Source organism: Triticum dicoccoides, chromosome 3A (genome assembly GCF_002162155.2).
Source record: "Triticum dicoccoides isolate Atlit2015 ecotype Zavitan chromosome 3A, WEW_v2.0, whole genome shotgun sequence".
In the NCBI taxonomy this organism is placed as follows: domain Eukaryota; kingdom Viridiplantae; phylum Streptophyta; class Magnoliopsida; order Poales; family Poaceae; genus Triticum; species Triticum dicoccoides.
The window spans coordinates 602,446,224-602,459,809 of NC_041384.1; the positions used below are offsets into that span (position 1 = coordinate 602,446,224).

Genomic DNA, 13,586 nt, shown 5'->3' on the forward strand with positions numbered 1-13,586 from the left:
CATGGGTAAAACTTGCGAAGATGCTCAATGTTCCAGGAGTTACTCACCGGAACGGCATCTTCGGTCTCCAGGCGGACTGCGCCGGGCCTGGTGACTCGTATTACCCGATAAGGGCCTTCCCACTTTGGCGTCAACTTGTTGGAATTCTTGGCCGATTGAACGCGCCGAAGAACAAGGTCGCCTTCCTCAAGGCTTCGGGCATGAACCTTGCGGCTATGGTAGCGGCGCAAGGCTTGCTGGTAGCGTGCCACTCTCACAGCCGCCTGAAGACGATATTCCTCAAGGAGCATTGCGTCATCTTGCCACAGTTGCTCTTGCTTAAGCTCATCATAAGCGAGCACTCAAGGTGACCCGTATATGAGTTCAGTGGGGAGAACTGCTTCTGCCCCGTATACCAGGGAAAAGGGTGTCTGGCCGGTGGCTCGATTTGGCGTCGTCCTGATCGACCAAAGAACCGTCGGCAACTCATCAATCCAGCGCCTTCCACTCTTGTGCAGCCTGTCAAAGGTTGAAATATCGTGGATGTCGCCTAGAGGGGGGGGTGAATAGGCGTTTTAAAATAATTATGGTTTAGGCTTTAACAAATGCGGAATAAACCTAGCGGTTAATTTGTCAAGCACAAAACCTAAAACAACTAGGCTCACCTATGTGCACCAACAACTTATGCTAAGCAAGATAAGCAACTATGTGATAGCAAGATATATGACAAGAAACAATAAGTCTATCACAAAGTAAAGTGCATAAGTAAAGAGCTTGGGTAAGAGATAACCGAGGCACGCGGAGACGATGATGTATCCCGAAGTTCACACCCTTGCGGATGCTAATCTTCGTTTGGAGCGGTGTGGAGGCACAATGCTCCCCAAGAAGCCACTAGGGCCACCGTAATCTCCTCACTCCCTTGCACAATGCAAGATGCCGTGATTCCACTAAGGGACCCTTGAGGGCGGTCACCGAACCCGTACAAATGGCAACCCTTGGGGGCGGTCACCGAACCCGTACACTTTGGCAACCCTTGGGGGTGGTCACCGGTACCCGTCAAATTGCTCGGGGCGATCTCCACAACCTAATTGGAGACCCCGACGCTTGCCCGGAGCTTTACACCACAATGATTGAGCTCCGAACAACACCAACCGTCTAGGGCGCCAAGGCACCCAAGATGAACAAGCTTTAGGGTGCCCAAACACCCAAGAGTAATAAGCTTCTCAAACTTCACTTCCACGTATCACCGTGGAGAACTCAAACTGATGCACCAAATGCAATGGTAAGGGCACACAGAGTGCCCAAGTCCTTCTCTCTCAAATCCCACCGAAGCAACTAATGCTAGGGAGGAAAATGAGAGGAAGAACAAGAAGGAGAACACCAAGAACTCCAAGATCTAGATCCAAGGGGTTCCCCTCACCTAGAGGAGAAAGTGATTGGTGGAAACGTGGATCTAGATCTCCTCTCTCTTTTCCCTCAAAACTAGCAAGAATCCATGGAGGGATTGAGAGTTAGCAAGCTCTAAGAAGGTCAACAATGGGGGAAGAACACGAGCTAAAAGGATAAGATTCATTGGGGAAGAAGACCCCCTTTTATAGGTGGGGTAAAATCCAACCGTTATGCTCAGAGCCCGCACAGAGCGGTACTACCGCTAGGGCGGAAGTACCCCTTTGAAAAACAACAGCGAGGAGGCAAAAGGCCAGAAGAACCGCCGGAGCGGTACTACCACTAGTCCTCACGGTACTACCGCTCGACCTCACGGTACTACCGCAAACGGTAGCGGTACTACTGCTTGCAGGCGGTACTAAAAAAATACATCTGGGCCTACCACCGCAAGACTTGGGACGAGTTTTTGGTCCGGAGCGGTACTACCGCTGTAGGAGCCGCGGTAGTACTGCTCTGGAGCGGTAGTAAAAAATTACATCCGCTCCAATTCGCGGTAGTACCGCTGCAGCCTTTTCAGAACACCAAAACTGCCACAACTTTTGCAAACGGACTCCGAATTCAATGAAACCAAGTTTGTTGGAAAGCTAGCGACAAGGGCTAACACAAACTTCAAAGAAATATCAATAAGAAGCAAATGAGAAAAGGCCCATAAGAAAATGGTGAGAACCCTTCCTCGGAAAAGACTGGTAAAACCTCCAACACCGAAAACATCATAGAAGACGCATGCGAACTCCGTTTTCGATGAAACCAAGTTTGTTGGAAAGCTAGCGACAAGGGCTAACACAATCTTGAAAGAAATAACAATAAGAAGCAAATTAGAAAAGGCCCATAAGAAAATGGTGAGGACACTTCCTCGGATAAGACCGGTAAAACCTACAACACCGAAAATATCATAGAAGACGCATGCGAACTCCGTTTTCGATGAACTCAAGCTTGTCATCAAGATGACCATAAGCTCTAAGACTCACAAAGAGAACCAAACAAGAACCAAGAAAGATGATGCAAGGATGCAATGGTTTGAGATCTCAGCGAACGATACGGTCAAGCTACTCATCGAGAGCCCCCCTTGATAGTACGACAATCAATCCTATAACCCAGTCTCCCAACTACCATCATGAGACCGGTAAAATAGAAAACCTATCAAGGGCAAACCTTTGCCTTGCACATGGTCCACTTGAGCTAGATGAACACGATCTTGACTCCCTCAAGTTGGACCACCTTTCTTGATTGGGTTGACTTGATGAAGACTAGTTGATTGCTCCCCCATACTCCACTATGGGTGAGCCACTCTTCCGCACATCTTCACAAGTCCATTGTCACCACAAAGGATGGAAAGCTTCAAGCATTTGATCTCTTCGTGATGCTCCACTTGAACTTGCACACCGCAACCTAACTCCACAAAGAACCCTCACGAAGACCATGGGTTAGTACACGAAGCGTAATTGACAATGCTTACCATACCATGGGATCACTTGATCCCTCTCGGTACATCTTCTACGCTTTGTGGGTTGGTCAACTTGATTCACTCTTTGACTTAGTCTTGATCAACCTCTCACAAGACCAATCTTTAGGTAATTCCTTGAATAGCACCTTGGTTGACACAAACTCTCCTTGAAACCAACACATGTACTCCAAGAAAAGCCTATGGACAAAAACCTTCAAATATAACTCAAGGCAACCATTAGTCCATAGAGATTGTCATCAATTACCAAAACCAAACATGGGGGCACCGCATGTTCTTTCAAAGGTCTTGGTCCTTAATCCTCACAGTACTTCAGCGTTTTCCCTCTCAGCTTGACCATTGCTCCGTGGGTGAGCAACGGAAGCGAAACAGACTTTGCTGCCGAGGTCTTGGATATATTGCATGAAGGTGCGGCTTGTGAACTGTGTACCGTTGTCGGTGATGATCTTGTTGGGTACACCAAAATGGCACACTAGTCCCTTGAAGAACTTGACGGCTGACTGAGCTGTGACCTTCCTCACTGCCTCCACCTCCGGCCACTTTGTGAACTTGTCGATTGCAACACACAAGTACTCAAAGCCCCCGACAGCGCGGGGGAAAGGGCCCAGTATGTCGAGCCCCCAGACCGAGAAGGGCCAGGAGAGAGGAATGGTTTGAAGGGCTTGAGCTGGTTGATGAAGCTTCTTTGAATGGAACTGACACGCTTCACACCTGGTGACTAGTGTCGTCGCATCCTGGAGGGTGGTGGGCCAGAAGAAGCCTTGCCGGAATGCCTTGCCGACAAGGGCCCTTGATCCGATGTGGGATCCACATATGCCTCCGTGTATCTCCGCCAACAGCTCCAGTCCTTCCTCCCGAGGGATACACTTCAATTTTACACCGTTCAGCCTCTTTCTGTACAGGACGTCATCAACGAACTGGTACATGGTAGAGCGATGGGCTACTTTTTCCGCTTCTTCCCGCTCTTCAGGAAGTTCCCCTGTTTGGAGGAATCGGACGGTATGCTGTTCCCACGCTGGAGCCTGGGGCTCGATGGCGAGGACTAAAGGCATTTCCTCCGCTATAGGAACGGCTGTCTCGACGGCAAGAGCTTGACGCTCCGCCGGAGCTAGCCGTCCCGTGGCGGGCTCAGTGTCCCTGGCAACATCCTTGCTGGCGGCTCCGGGGAGCTCGGCGGGAAAGTACTTGCCGGGTCCTGATTTCCTCCTCTTGTTCTGCTCTGTTGATGGATCAACGGATGGCTGAGTTAGCTGGAGCACAAAGGTACCTGGTTTCACAAGTAGCTTGAGGGCAGCGCGTTTTGACAGGTAATCGGCGATATCGTTCTCCGCTCGGGAACGTATTCAGCCTTTATACCGTCGAAACGCTCTTCCAGCTTTCTCACTTCATCGACGTAGGCCTTCATCAACGGGCTCTGGTAGTCCTTGTTGACTTGCTTGACGACGAGCTGCGGGTCGCCCCTGACGATGAGCTTCTTGATTTCGAGGTCCGCCGCGATCCTAAGACCGGCAAGCAGCCCCTCGTACTCTGCCGTATTGTTTGTTGACACCTCCCTGGATCACGTACAAGCAGTACGCCAGCCCCGGCGCCGTGTAAGGAGAAAGCTCCATCAAAGTACATGATCCAACTGCAACTTGCCTCCTTGCCGGGGAGAGCAGTCTCTTGGGCTTCTTCGTCAGGTGTTGCGGTCCATTCCGCAATGAACTCCACCAGGACTCGGCTCTGAATCGTCGAAGTACTCTCAAACTTGAGGCCAAATCTAGACAGCTCCAGTGCCCATTCCATAACTCTTCCCGTTGCATCTGGATTGTGCAATATCCGTTGCAGAGGGAGGCGAGTGACGACAGTGATCTCGTGTGCCTGGAAGTAGTGACGCAGCTTCCTCGAGGCCATAAGAAGGCCGAAGAGCAGTTTCTGCACGCCGGAGTACCTTGATCTAGCTCCCTGCAGGAGGGAACTGACAAAGTAGACCGGGTGCTGCATCATTTTCTTCTTTGGCGGCACTTCAACCGGCCGTGTCGTCTCTGCATTGGTGGTATCGGGCTCTGTCGCTGCCATTACCTCGTCGCCAACCTCTCTCTGCGCCACTAGTGCGGCGCTGACCACCTAGTTCGTTGCCGCCAGGTATAGCAGCAACGGCTCCTGTGGCCTAGGCGCAACCAGTATCGGCGCGGAGGAGAGGTACTTCTTCAAATCTTGCAATGCTGCTTCGGCTTCTGGCGTCCACTCCATCAGGCCCGCCTTTTTCAGGATCTTGAAAAAGGGAAGGGCGCGCTCGGCAGACTTGGAAATGAATCTGCCCATGGCAGCGACGCAACCAGCAAGCCGACGCACATCCTTGATTCACTTGGGTGCTTCAATCTGCTCTATAGCTTTGATCTTGTCCGGATTGGCCTCTATCCCACGCCGTGACACAAAGAACCCGAGAAGCTTGCCGGACGGGACGCCAAAGACGCACTTCTCAGGGTTCAGCTTGAGATTGATCTTGCGCAGGTTTGCAAATGTTTCTTGCAAGTCTGGTATGAGGGTTGCCCTGTCCTTGGTTTTGACCACTATGTCATCCATATAAGCTTCCATATTTCTATGGAGCTGGGGTTCAAAACCAATTTGGACCGCCCTCGCAAACGTCGAACCAGCACTCTTCAGCCCGAAAGGCATCCGTATGAAACAATACGTACTACATGGGGTGATGAATGCTGTCTTCTCTTCGTCTTCTCTTGTCATGAAGATCTGGTGGTAGCCGGAGTAGGCATCGAGGAATGACAACAGATCACACCCAGCTGTGGAGTCAACAATCTGGTCGATGCGCGGCAACGGGAAGGGGTCCTTAGGACAAGCCTTATTGATATTTGTGTAATCAATACACGGCCTCCACTTCCCATTAGCCTTGCGCACTATGACCAGATTGGCCAACCACGTTGGATGGAGCACTCCTCTTACCAAACCCGCTTCTTCCAGTTTCCGGATCTCCTTTGTGATGAATTCTTGTCGTTCCAAAGCTTGCTTTCTGACCTTCTACTTGATGGGCCGCGCTGAGGACAGACAGCAAGGTGGTGCTCAATCACCTCCCTGGGAACGCCAGGGATGTCGGAAGCTTGCCATGCAAACACATCGACATTCGCCCGTAGGAAGGTGACGAGCGCGTCTTCCTATTTGTCATCAAGGGTGGAGCTTATGGTGAAAGCTCCTCCCGTGCCATCCTTATTAATGGAAACCTTCTTGGTTCCCGGCGGTATGGCCCTAGGCTTCTTGTTTCCGCCGGTGGATCTCTCTAGCACGTCCTCGACGGGAGCGCTACACTCCGAAGAGGTGCGCTTGCCGGAGTGGGTGTCTGAGGTCTCACCGGTCTTCTTCTTCTTCTTCTTCCCTCCCGGGGTCCCAGCGGCAGGAGCAAGTGCCCTAGTGGCGGCAGCTGCTGCAACTGCTTGCTGGTATAGTTGGTCAGCGCAAATCAGCGCATCTTTCTTATCGGAGGGGATGGTGATGATCGTCACAGGTCCTGGCATCTTCAGGATGTTGTAGGCGTAGTGTGACGCCACCATGAACTTGGCCAGCGCTGGGCGGCCAAGGATCCTGTTGTAGGGCAAGGGGATCTTGGCAATATCAAACACGATCCTCTCCGTCCTGTAGTTCAGGTCACTTCCAAAAGTCACGGGCAGCATGACCTTTCCCTTAGGTTGGCTTCTTCCCGGGTTGACCCCCTAAAACATGCCCATCTCTTCGAGGTCTCCATCAGGAATCTGCAGTTTCTCGATCACGGCAGGCGAGATCAAGTTCAGACCGGCCCCGCCATCGACTAGCATCTTTGTCACCTTGAGGTTGCGTATTGTTGGTGAAACCAACAATGGCAAGCACCCGACCGCAGTAGTGCGATCAGGGTGATCCTCAGTGTAAAAAATGATAGGTGTGCTGGACCACTTCAGCGGCCTTCGGGCATCAAACGACGGCTCTGCCGCTGTAATCTCACGCGCCCACTGTTTAAGCTGGTGGTGAGAAGTATGCAGCGAGGCGCCGCCGTCGACGCACATGGCCTCTGTAGCTTTCTGAAACTCTTGGTCACCGGATTCGTCATCCTCTTCATGATCGTCGTCGTCTGGCTTTTTGTCACGGCCCCGGACGGGCCTCTCCGGTTGTTTATCCTTGCCGCGACGGCCCGCCTGGCCGTCATGCTTCTTGCCGGACCCCTCAGCACCGTCTTGGCCCTTCTCCTTGTCCCGCCTCTCATATTCAGCCCTCTGCTTCTCAGCGAGGAGCTCAACCTGTCGGCAGTCTTGGAGAGCATGGCCTTTGGTGCGATGGATCTTGCAGTATCGCTTGTCGGAGTTTCCTGGCTTCTCGGCAACCGCCAAGGCCCGGCAGGCGACACATCCGGCAATTTCCTTGCCGGGGTCATCTGCCTTGGTTTTCTTGGTGGAGCTGGTGTCTCCAGATCCCTCAACGGCAAGCACGGCTTTACCTTTGCGCTTCCTGTTGTGGCGCCGGCCCTTCTTCGCCGAGGCGGCGGTATCTTCATCTGAGGAGTCGGTTTCCACGCCGGCATCTTCGTCGGGGTACTTCCTTCCCTCTTCAGCCCGGGCACATCTGTCAGCAAGAACATAGAGTTCTGCTACATCTTTCACCTTGTTCATTGCCAACACTTCGCGCATCTTGCGGTTACGCACGTTCTGATGGAACGCGCTGATGATGGCGGCAGGGTGAACATCAGGGATATTGTAATGTATCCAGCTGAACCTCTGTATATACTTGCGGAGACTCTCGCCTCCCTTCTGGGGAATGATGTGCAAGTCGCTCGCTTGGCCATGGCCTTGGTGGCCTCCAGTAAAGGCGCCCACAAACTCATGGCACAAATCCGACTAGGAGGAAATAGAGTCTACCGGCAAGTGCATCAACCACGACATGGCGTTGGGTTTAAGAGCCAACGGAAAGTAATTCGCAAGCACCTTATCGTCACGAGCTCCGGCAACTTGCATTGCAATGGTGTAGATGCTGAGGAACTCGGACGGGTGGGTCTTGCCGCTGTACTTTTCGCCCACGTCAGGTTTGAAAGTGCGGTGAGTGGGCCACTGGAACTGCCGCAGCTCACGGGTAAAAGCCGGGCAGCCTACCTCGTAAGGTAGGCCTCCAGGGCTCTCCGGTGCCGGGTGGTTCACAGCAGGCCCTGCTCGCCTGTCTGACTGGTGGCGCGCTCCGCGCCGGCGCTCGATAGTGGTTCGAGCGTCTTCATGTTCTCGTTCCCGAAGGAATTGGCGCTGGTCATAGTGGGTCTGCGGGTCGGACGACGCTATGGAGATTTCGTCGCCCGCAACGTCGCGACGGGCTGGCGTCCGCGGTACCGGGCGAGGAGGAGGCGAGTGCACCATGGTCGCGGCGCTGCCGGCTTTCCTGCCACTGGTGCGTGGGACTCCGTCGGAGCGTCGACTCGGGGGCTCCACCGGACTCGGTTCGTCTTTGTTGGCCACCGCAACAAGGCTTCGGATAGTGGCTCTCCATTTGTCAAGTTTCCCCGTAGTGGGAGGAAAATCGAGGAGCAACCGTGCGCGCGCCAGGGCTTCTGCTGGCGTTGGTGGCAGCGAAACCTGCACGGATCGCGACGCGCTTCGACTTCTGACCATGTCAGAAGGAGCTCTATCACGACCCCGCGGTCGCATGCCATCTTCACCAGCGCCTCGGCGAGCGAGCAGGTCTTCTACCTCCCGGGAGTGGCGCTCGGGGCTCTTCCGGCGGCGTCGCCCGGGGTCTTCTGCGTGATTGCGTCGTTCGTCACGCGCCGTTTGAGAGGAGCGCGCCGTCGGTGCCGGCGTGGGAGTCTTGGAGGCCCTCGCATCGCCTTCGGGCAGGGCGGTAGCGATCTTGGAAGGCCCCGCGCCACCCGCGGAGGGCCTGGCTCCGTCTTTGGATTTGGCGGCGTGCGGCCCGTTACCAGGCGCACGAACATCGCCGTCTCCCAAACTCTGGCTGCTGGGACGGTGTTGGTGTTCGCGAACGGCGCCCCAGGTCCTTTCTGCAACCGGTCCGCTGCTCGCCCGCGTCGGGACGGGATGTCCGGCTTCCGACGGGCCAACCGCCACCATCGTCTTCTTCTTGGGCGCCATGATGATGAAGAAGTGTCGAACTAACTGCTAAAGCCGATTCTCACAACTGCGCCCTACCTAGCGCGCCAAAGATGTCGGTGATGAACGACACCTATGGGATCACAAGAATCCCTGCTACGGTTGCGGGGCGCGGGGTCGTGAGAAGAGCGGATCTAACAGGTAGCACACAGTTCGTTTATCCAGGTTCGGGCCGCGAGGATGCGTAAAACCCTACTCCTGCTTTGGTGGATTGCATATCTATGTTCTTGAGCTAGCTATGGGGCGTGAGGAGCTCCAAAAAGCCGAATCCTCTTCCTGGTCACCTCGGGCCTCCTTTTATAGGAAAGGGGTTGCCACAGTAGCACCAGGAGGTGGAAAGGGAACAGTGATGTGAGGTTATCCCTCGCATTACATGACAAGGCGCATTTAATGCGTCTTGCCCAGGTGTGCTTGCTTTAATGGGGATGGGGGAGAGCCCTGTCTCGTCTGTCGCCGCTCCCTCTCGTGTTGACACGCGCCCTGGCCAGCGGCGCCCGCGGTGCCATGTAGGCAGGCAGGCACCTGAGGTGGCGCAGTGGTAGGTCTCCACGAAGATCTGCATGCTGCCACGCAGGTGCCTGCTCAGCTGGTTGGGTCGGCAGCTGCATGTGAACGGTGGTGGAGGTTTGACTGGCGTGGGCCTGATGGTGGCCCTACGGGTGTTCTCGGCAAGGGCCTTGCCGGGGCCCCGGCAAGGGTCTTGCCGTGGCGCCTGCTGTCATCCCCGACAAGGCTCTTGCCGGGGGCCTTGTGGTCTTCCTTGGCTGGGATCCCGCCAAGGATCATCATCTTCTAAAGGGTGTATCTGATCTTGAATGCCTTCATAAAGATCTGCATGCCACCACGGGGATGTCTCCCGAATCCTTGCCCCATGGGGGCAGTGGACTCAAGGGTGACTCACTCCGCAGGCGTGGGGCGAGCTGCCATGGCAAGGGTCTTGCCGGGTTTGCTAAAATCGCCTCCCGACAAGGATCTTGCCGGGGGGTCCGCTTCGTCCCCTTTGCTCTCTGTGGTCTTGGTCTTGGCGTCGTTCTGCTTCTCCTGAGCTTCGGCCTTACCTTGGCTCACCTCCATTGCCTTGCTCAGTGTGGTGGTGCCCGTGGCTCAGACTGCCCGTGCACAGTTATAGGGGTACAAAAAGTGTACCCCTCTTTTTGTAGGTGTTAAAAGGCCGCTATTTCCCGAACACGGATTTTATGCATGCTATTGTTCCTTGTAACGCTTCGGCTACCTGGCGAGCAATCGTTGCCGGGAAGGCGGCACTGGAGACTGGCCTGCTAAAACGGATTGGCGATGGCTCGTCCACGCGCGTGTGGCAGGATGGATGGCTACCAGGCAAGCTTTCGTTGCGGCCCACTGCACAGATAGGTACATCACCTATTAATCTTGTTTCAGACTTGATCGATGATGTGACTTGGTCTTGGAAAGCTGGCGTTGTTTGAGAAAATTTTATCCCATCGGATGCTGATGCTATTTTAAATATTCCACTCAGACAAGGAGGTGGTGATGATTATTGGGCTTGGGATCATGAGAGGTCGGGTTCCTATACTGTGAAGTCAGCGTATCGCGCTCTAATGACTCATAACGAGCATTCAACTCTAGAGGAAGGGGCGACTACAGAATCTTCAGAGAATAATAAGCAGTTATGGACTCGTCTTTGGAAGCTCAAAGTGCTACCTAAGGTACGTGTGTTTTGATGGAGGGTCCTCCGTGGCATTCTTCCAGTGGAGAGCACACTACAGTACATGCATATTGCAACCATAGCACGATGCAAGGTGTGCATGAGAGCTGATGAAGATTTGATGCATGCTTTGATCAAGTGTTCACATGCTCAAACTTTCTGGACAGAAGCTCGAAAATGGTTGCAAGTCAAGCTACCGGAGTTACACCCTATGACTTGGTGTAGGGATATTCTTTGCGACTCTTGGTTCTCATAGAGTGATCTGGCAAAAATTGTTACTATCATGTGGGTTATTTGGACCTCTCGCAATAATATAACGCATGACAGAGCAAGTATGAACCCGATGCAATCTCTCAACGTATAAGAGAAACTCTTGCCTTGATGGAGCTTCCCTTGGAATAGACGAAGGATCTACCTAGCTATGGCTGGAGGCCACCGTATCAAGGCTGGACAAAGGTAAACACAGATGCTAGTGTTTCAGTGCTTGAACATAGAAGTGGAGCTGGAGGAGTGGCACGGACTTCCTCGACCTTCTTGGCAGCCTGGAGTAAGCCCTACCCCGAGGCGTCTGCTTTGCGAGATGGGGTGATATTCGCACAACTTCAAGGCTTTTCGCAAGTGCTCATGGAAACAGATTGCTTAGAATTGGTTCAGCTATGGCACTCGCGACGGTTTTCGCGCTCCATCGTAGCGCCGCTATTATTAGAAATAGAAGAGCTAGCCTTATCTTTTCTATCTTTTGATGTTCAACATGTATCGAGAAACTCTAATATGTCGGCCCACTTGTGTGCTAAACATGCTTGCACCTTGGGGATCACCGAGTGCTGGATGGACTCCCCCCTGGCTTCCTCATGACCAGCGTTTTGGCTGATCGTGCGGGAACAGAGAATAGTTGAATAAAGCTCGAAGTTTCCCGCAAAAAAAAACAGTCTGCTATGGTTGCCTTTGCTTTTTTAATAAAAAGTTTGGGCAGGGGGGCAACCCCTTTCGTTTCAAAAAAAAAAGTACTCCCTCCGTCCGAAAAAACTTGTCCCAAACTTGTTCCTCAAATGGATGTATCTAGCACTAACTTGGTGCTAGATACACCCATTTGAGGGACAAGTTTTTTCAGATGGAGGGAGTACATCGAAATACAAAAATCATCCAGTTTCTGTGGTGGCTCAAGTGTGGCTGATGTTAAGATTTTGATATGACAAACAATGGTGGGACAGAAGTATTGGCAATAAGACAGCCCAAATGTTGAGACATAGTGGTTGAAGGTTCTCCCTTAGTTAAAAAATTATTACAACATGACTAAGATATGGCCGTATAACTAGGGGAGCATAACCGGAAGTTTATTTTACCCCAACAAAAGCATTTCTGAATACATGTTTGGTACCCTGAAGTCTCAAAGGTCAGAGATAAAGTCTGAAAAAAAAACTCAATTTGACTCTTGAAGGTGTTCAAGTTGTCCCCTTCAGACAACCATGTTAGATGCCACCTCAATCAAATACTCCCTCCGTCCCAAATTACTTGTCTTAGATTTACACTTGTCTAGATACATCCTTGTCTGAACAAATCTAAGACAAGTAATTCGGACCGAGGTTGTATTAGACAAAGAAACTAACTAGGGATGACCAATATTTTCCAGTTGCAACGTTGACCATTAACAACAGGTTAATGATGAACTCAGAACGCACAAAAGCTCCATCATGCATGGTATTCTTGAACATCATGATGACTGAAACAAACAAACACCAGAGATACCAATAAAATGCTACAACGCAGTCTATCATCACGCATCTAACGACCAGCAAAACAGTAGCTAAGCATAGATTGCACTTAACAGCAAAACTGAGAGCAAAAAATGATACTGTAGAAAATTTGTAGGCACAGCTTAACCTGAAACCACCCGGGCAAATCAAGGCAGTTCTCAAGGTATCTTAATTTTGCAATGACCAACAGTCACAACTCATATCCTGGCAATTGTTAAGAACTCACCAGTCCTTTCCATACTCCAGAGTGGCAACAAAGCATTTAGTTTCAAAATCACATGATAGAACTGAGCACATGCTATAATTTCCTTTCTTTTGATAGGCACTGCCCGTATTGAGCATATATAGGTGACCAGGCTTTTCAGCACCATGAAAGCAGACATCCAGACACCAAGAAGGAAGCTAATTTTTTGTCATATAAAACATTCAGGTAACACAACATCTAGCATGTCATACTCAGAAGTTCTGCAACTGATATATCATAAAACATGTCTGCGACACATGGACCAATAAGTAACATGACTACTTGTTCTTCCCGGTCTTCTTCTTACCCCCGGTCGTCGCTGGTGCGCTGCTGATCTGCGGGCGGGGGTGGCGATCAGCCTCGGCGGCGTCGAGCCACTTGAGCGGGTGCCGGTTGAAGAACGGCCAGTTGGGGACGGTGACGAGCGCCGTGAGGACAACCCCGCCGGCGTAGACGAGCAGCATCAGCTGGAAGTCGGCCATCGCGTACCCGACCAGGAACGCCGCCACCGCCGACGCCACCAGCAGCACCTGCATCAGCATCTCCGCGCTCTTCTGCCCCTGCCAATCCATCTACGCACCAAGAAAGGAGAGGACGGGGGTCAGGTGGTTCGATTGGTACAAGAAAAGGGGCGGATCGTGGATGGATCTGGGGCGCCGGGACGTGGTTTCCGTGGATCCATGTCGACATAAGAGGAATTCTTGGAAGGATTATAGGGGCGAGAAGAGGAGGACGAGAAGGATGGGTGCGGAGTATTACCTTGCTTGCCGCCTTGCCGGCCGTGCCGCGCGCTGGAGTCGCCGGAGGGGAAGAGGACCGTGAGAGAGATGGCGACAATAGGGAGATCTGTCGTGGGTTCGCAGCGCCGGCCTGCCTATCGGAAATAGGTGCGTCTAGGTGCAGAGGGGAT

At 52.5% G+C, this 13,586-nt stretch overlaps 1 protein-coding gene across 2 annotated transcripts; it reads right to left on the bottom strand.

The window, feature by feature from the left end:
* Window positions 1-12,267: 12,267 nt before the first annotated feature.
* On the bottom strand, window positions 12,268-13,578 carry LOC119269509 (probable signal peptidase complex subunit 1). 2 transcript variants are annotated; one of them, XM_037551359.1, is made up of 3 exons: window positions 13,436-13,578; window positions 12,984-13,248; window positions 12,268-12,398 (listed from the first exon to the last, which is right to left on the bottom strand). In XM_037551359.1, exons 2-3 carry the CDS (start codon window positions 13,246-13,248, stop codon window positions 12,268-12,270), a joined length of 396 nt encoding a protein of 131 aa, XP_037407256.1. In that variant the 5' UTR covers window positions 13,436-13,578. The 2 variants fall into 2 exon arrangements, with proteins under 2 accessions (XP_037407256.1, XP_037407257.1); XM_037551360.1 differs by lacking the exon at window positions 12,268-12,398 and having other exon boundaries at window positions 12,729-13,248.
* Window positions 13,579-13,586: the final 8 nt, after the last annotated feature.

Coding starts and splice junctions, on each gene's coding strand:
- LOC119269509 (XM_037551359.1), bottom strand. CDS start 13,248: ATGGATTGGCAGGGGCAGAAGAGCGCGGAGATGCTGATGCAGGTGCTG. Junction 12,399..12,983: donor CGCACCAGCGACGACCGGGG/GTAAGAAGAAGA, acceptor TGTTTGTTTCAG/TCATCATGATGTTCAAGAAT.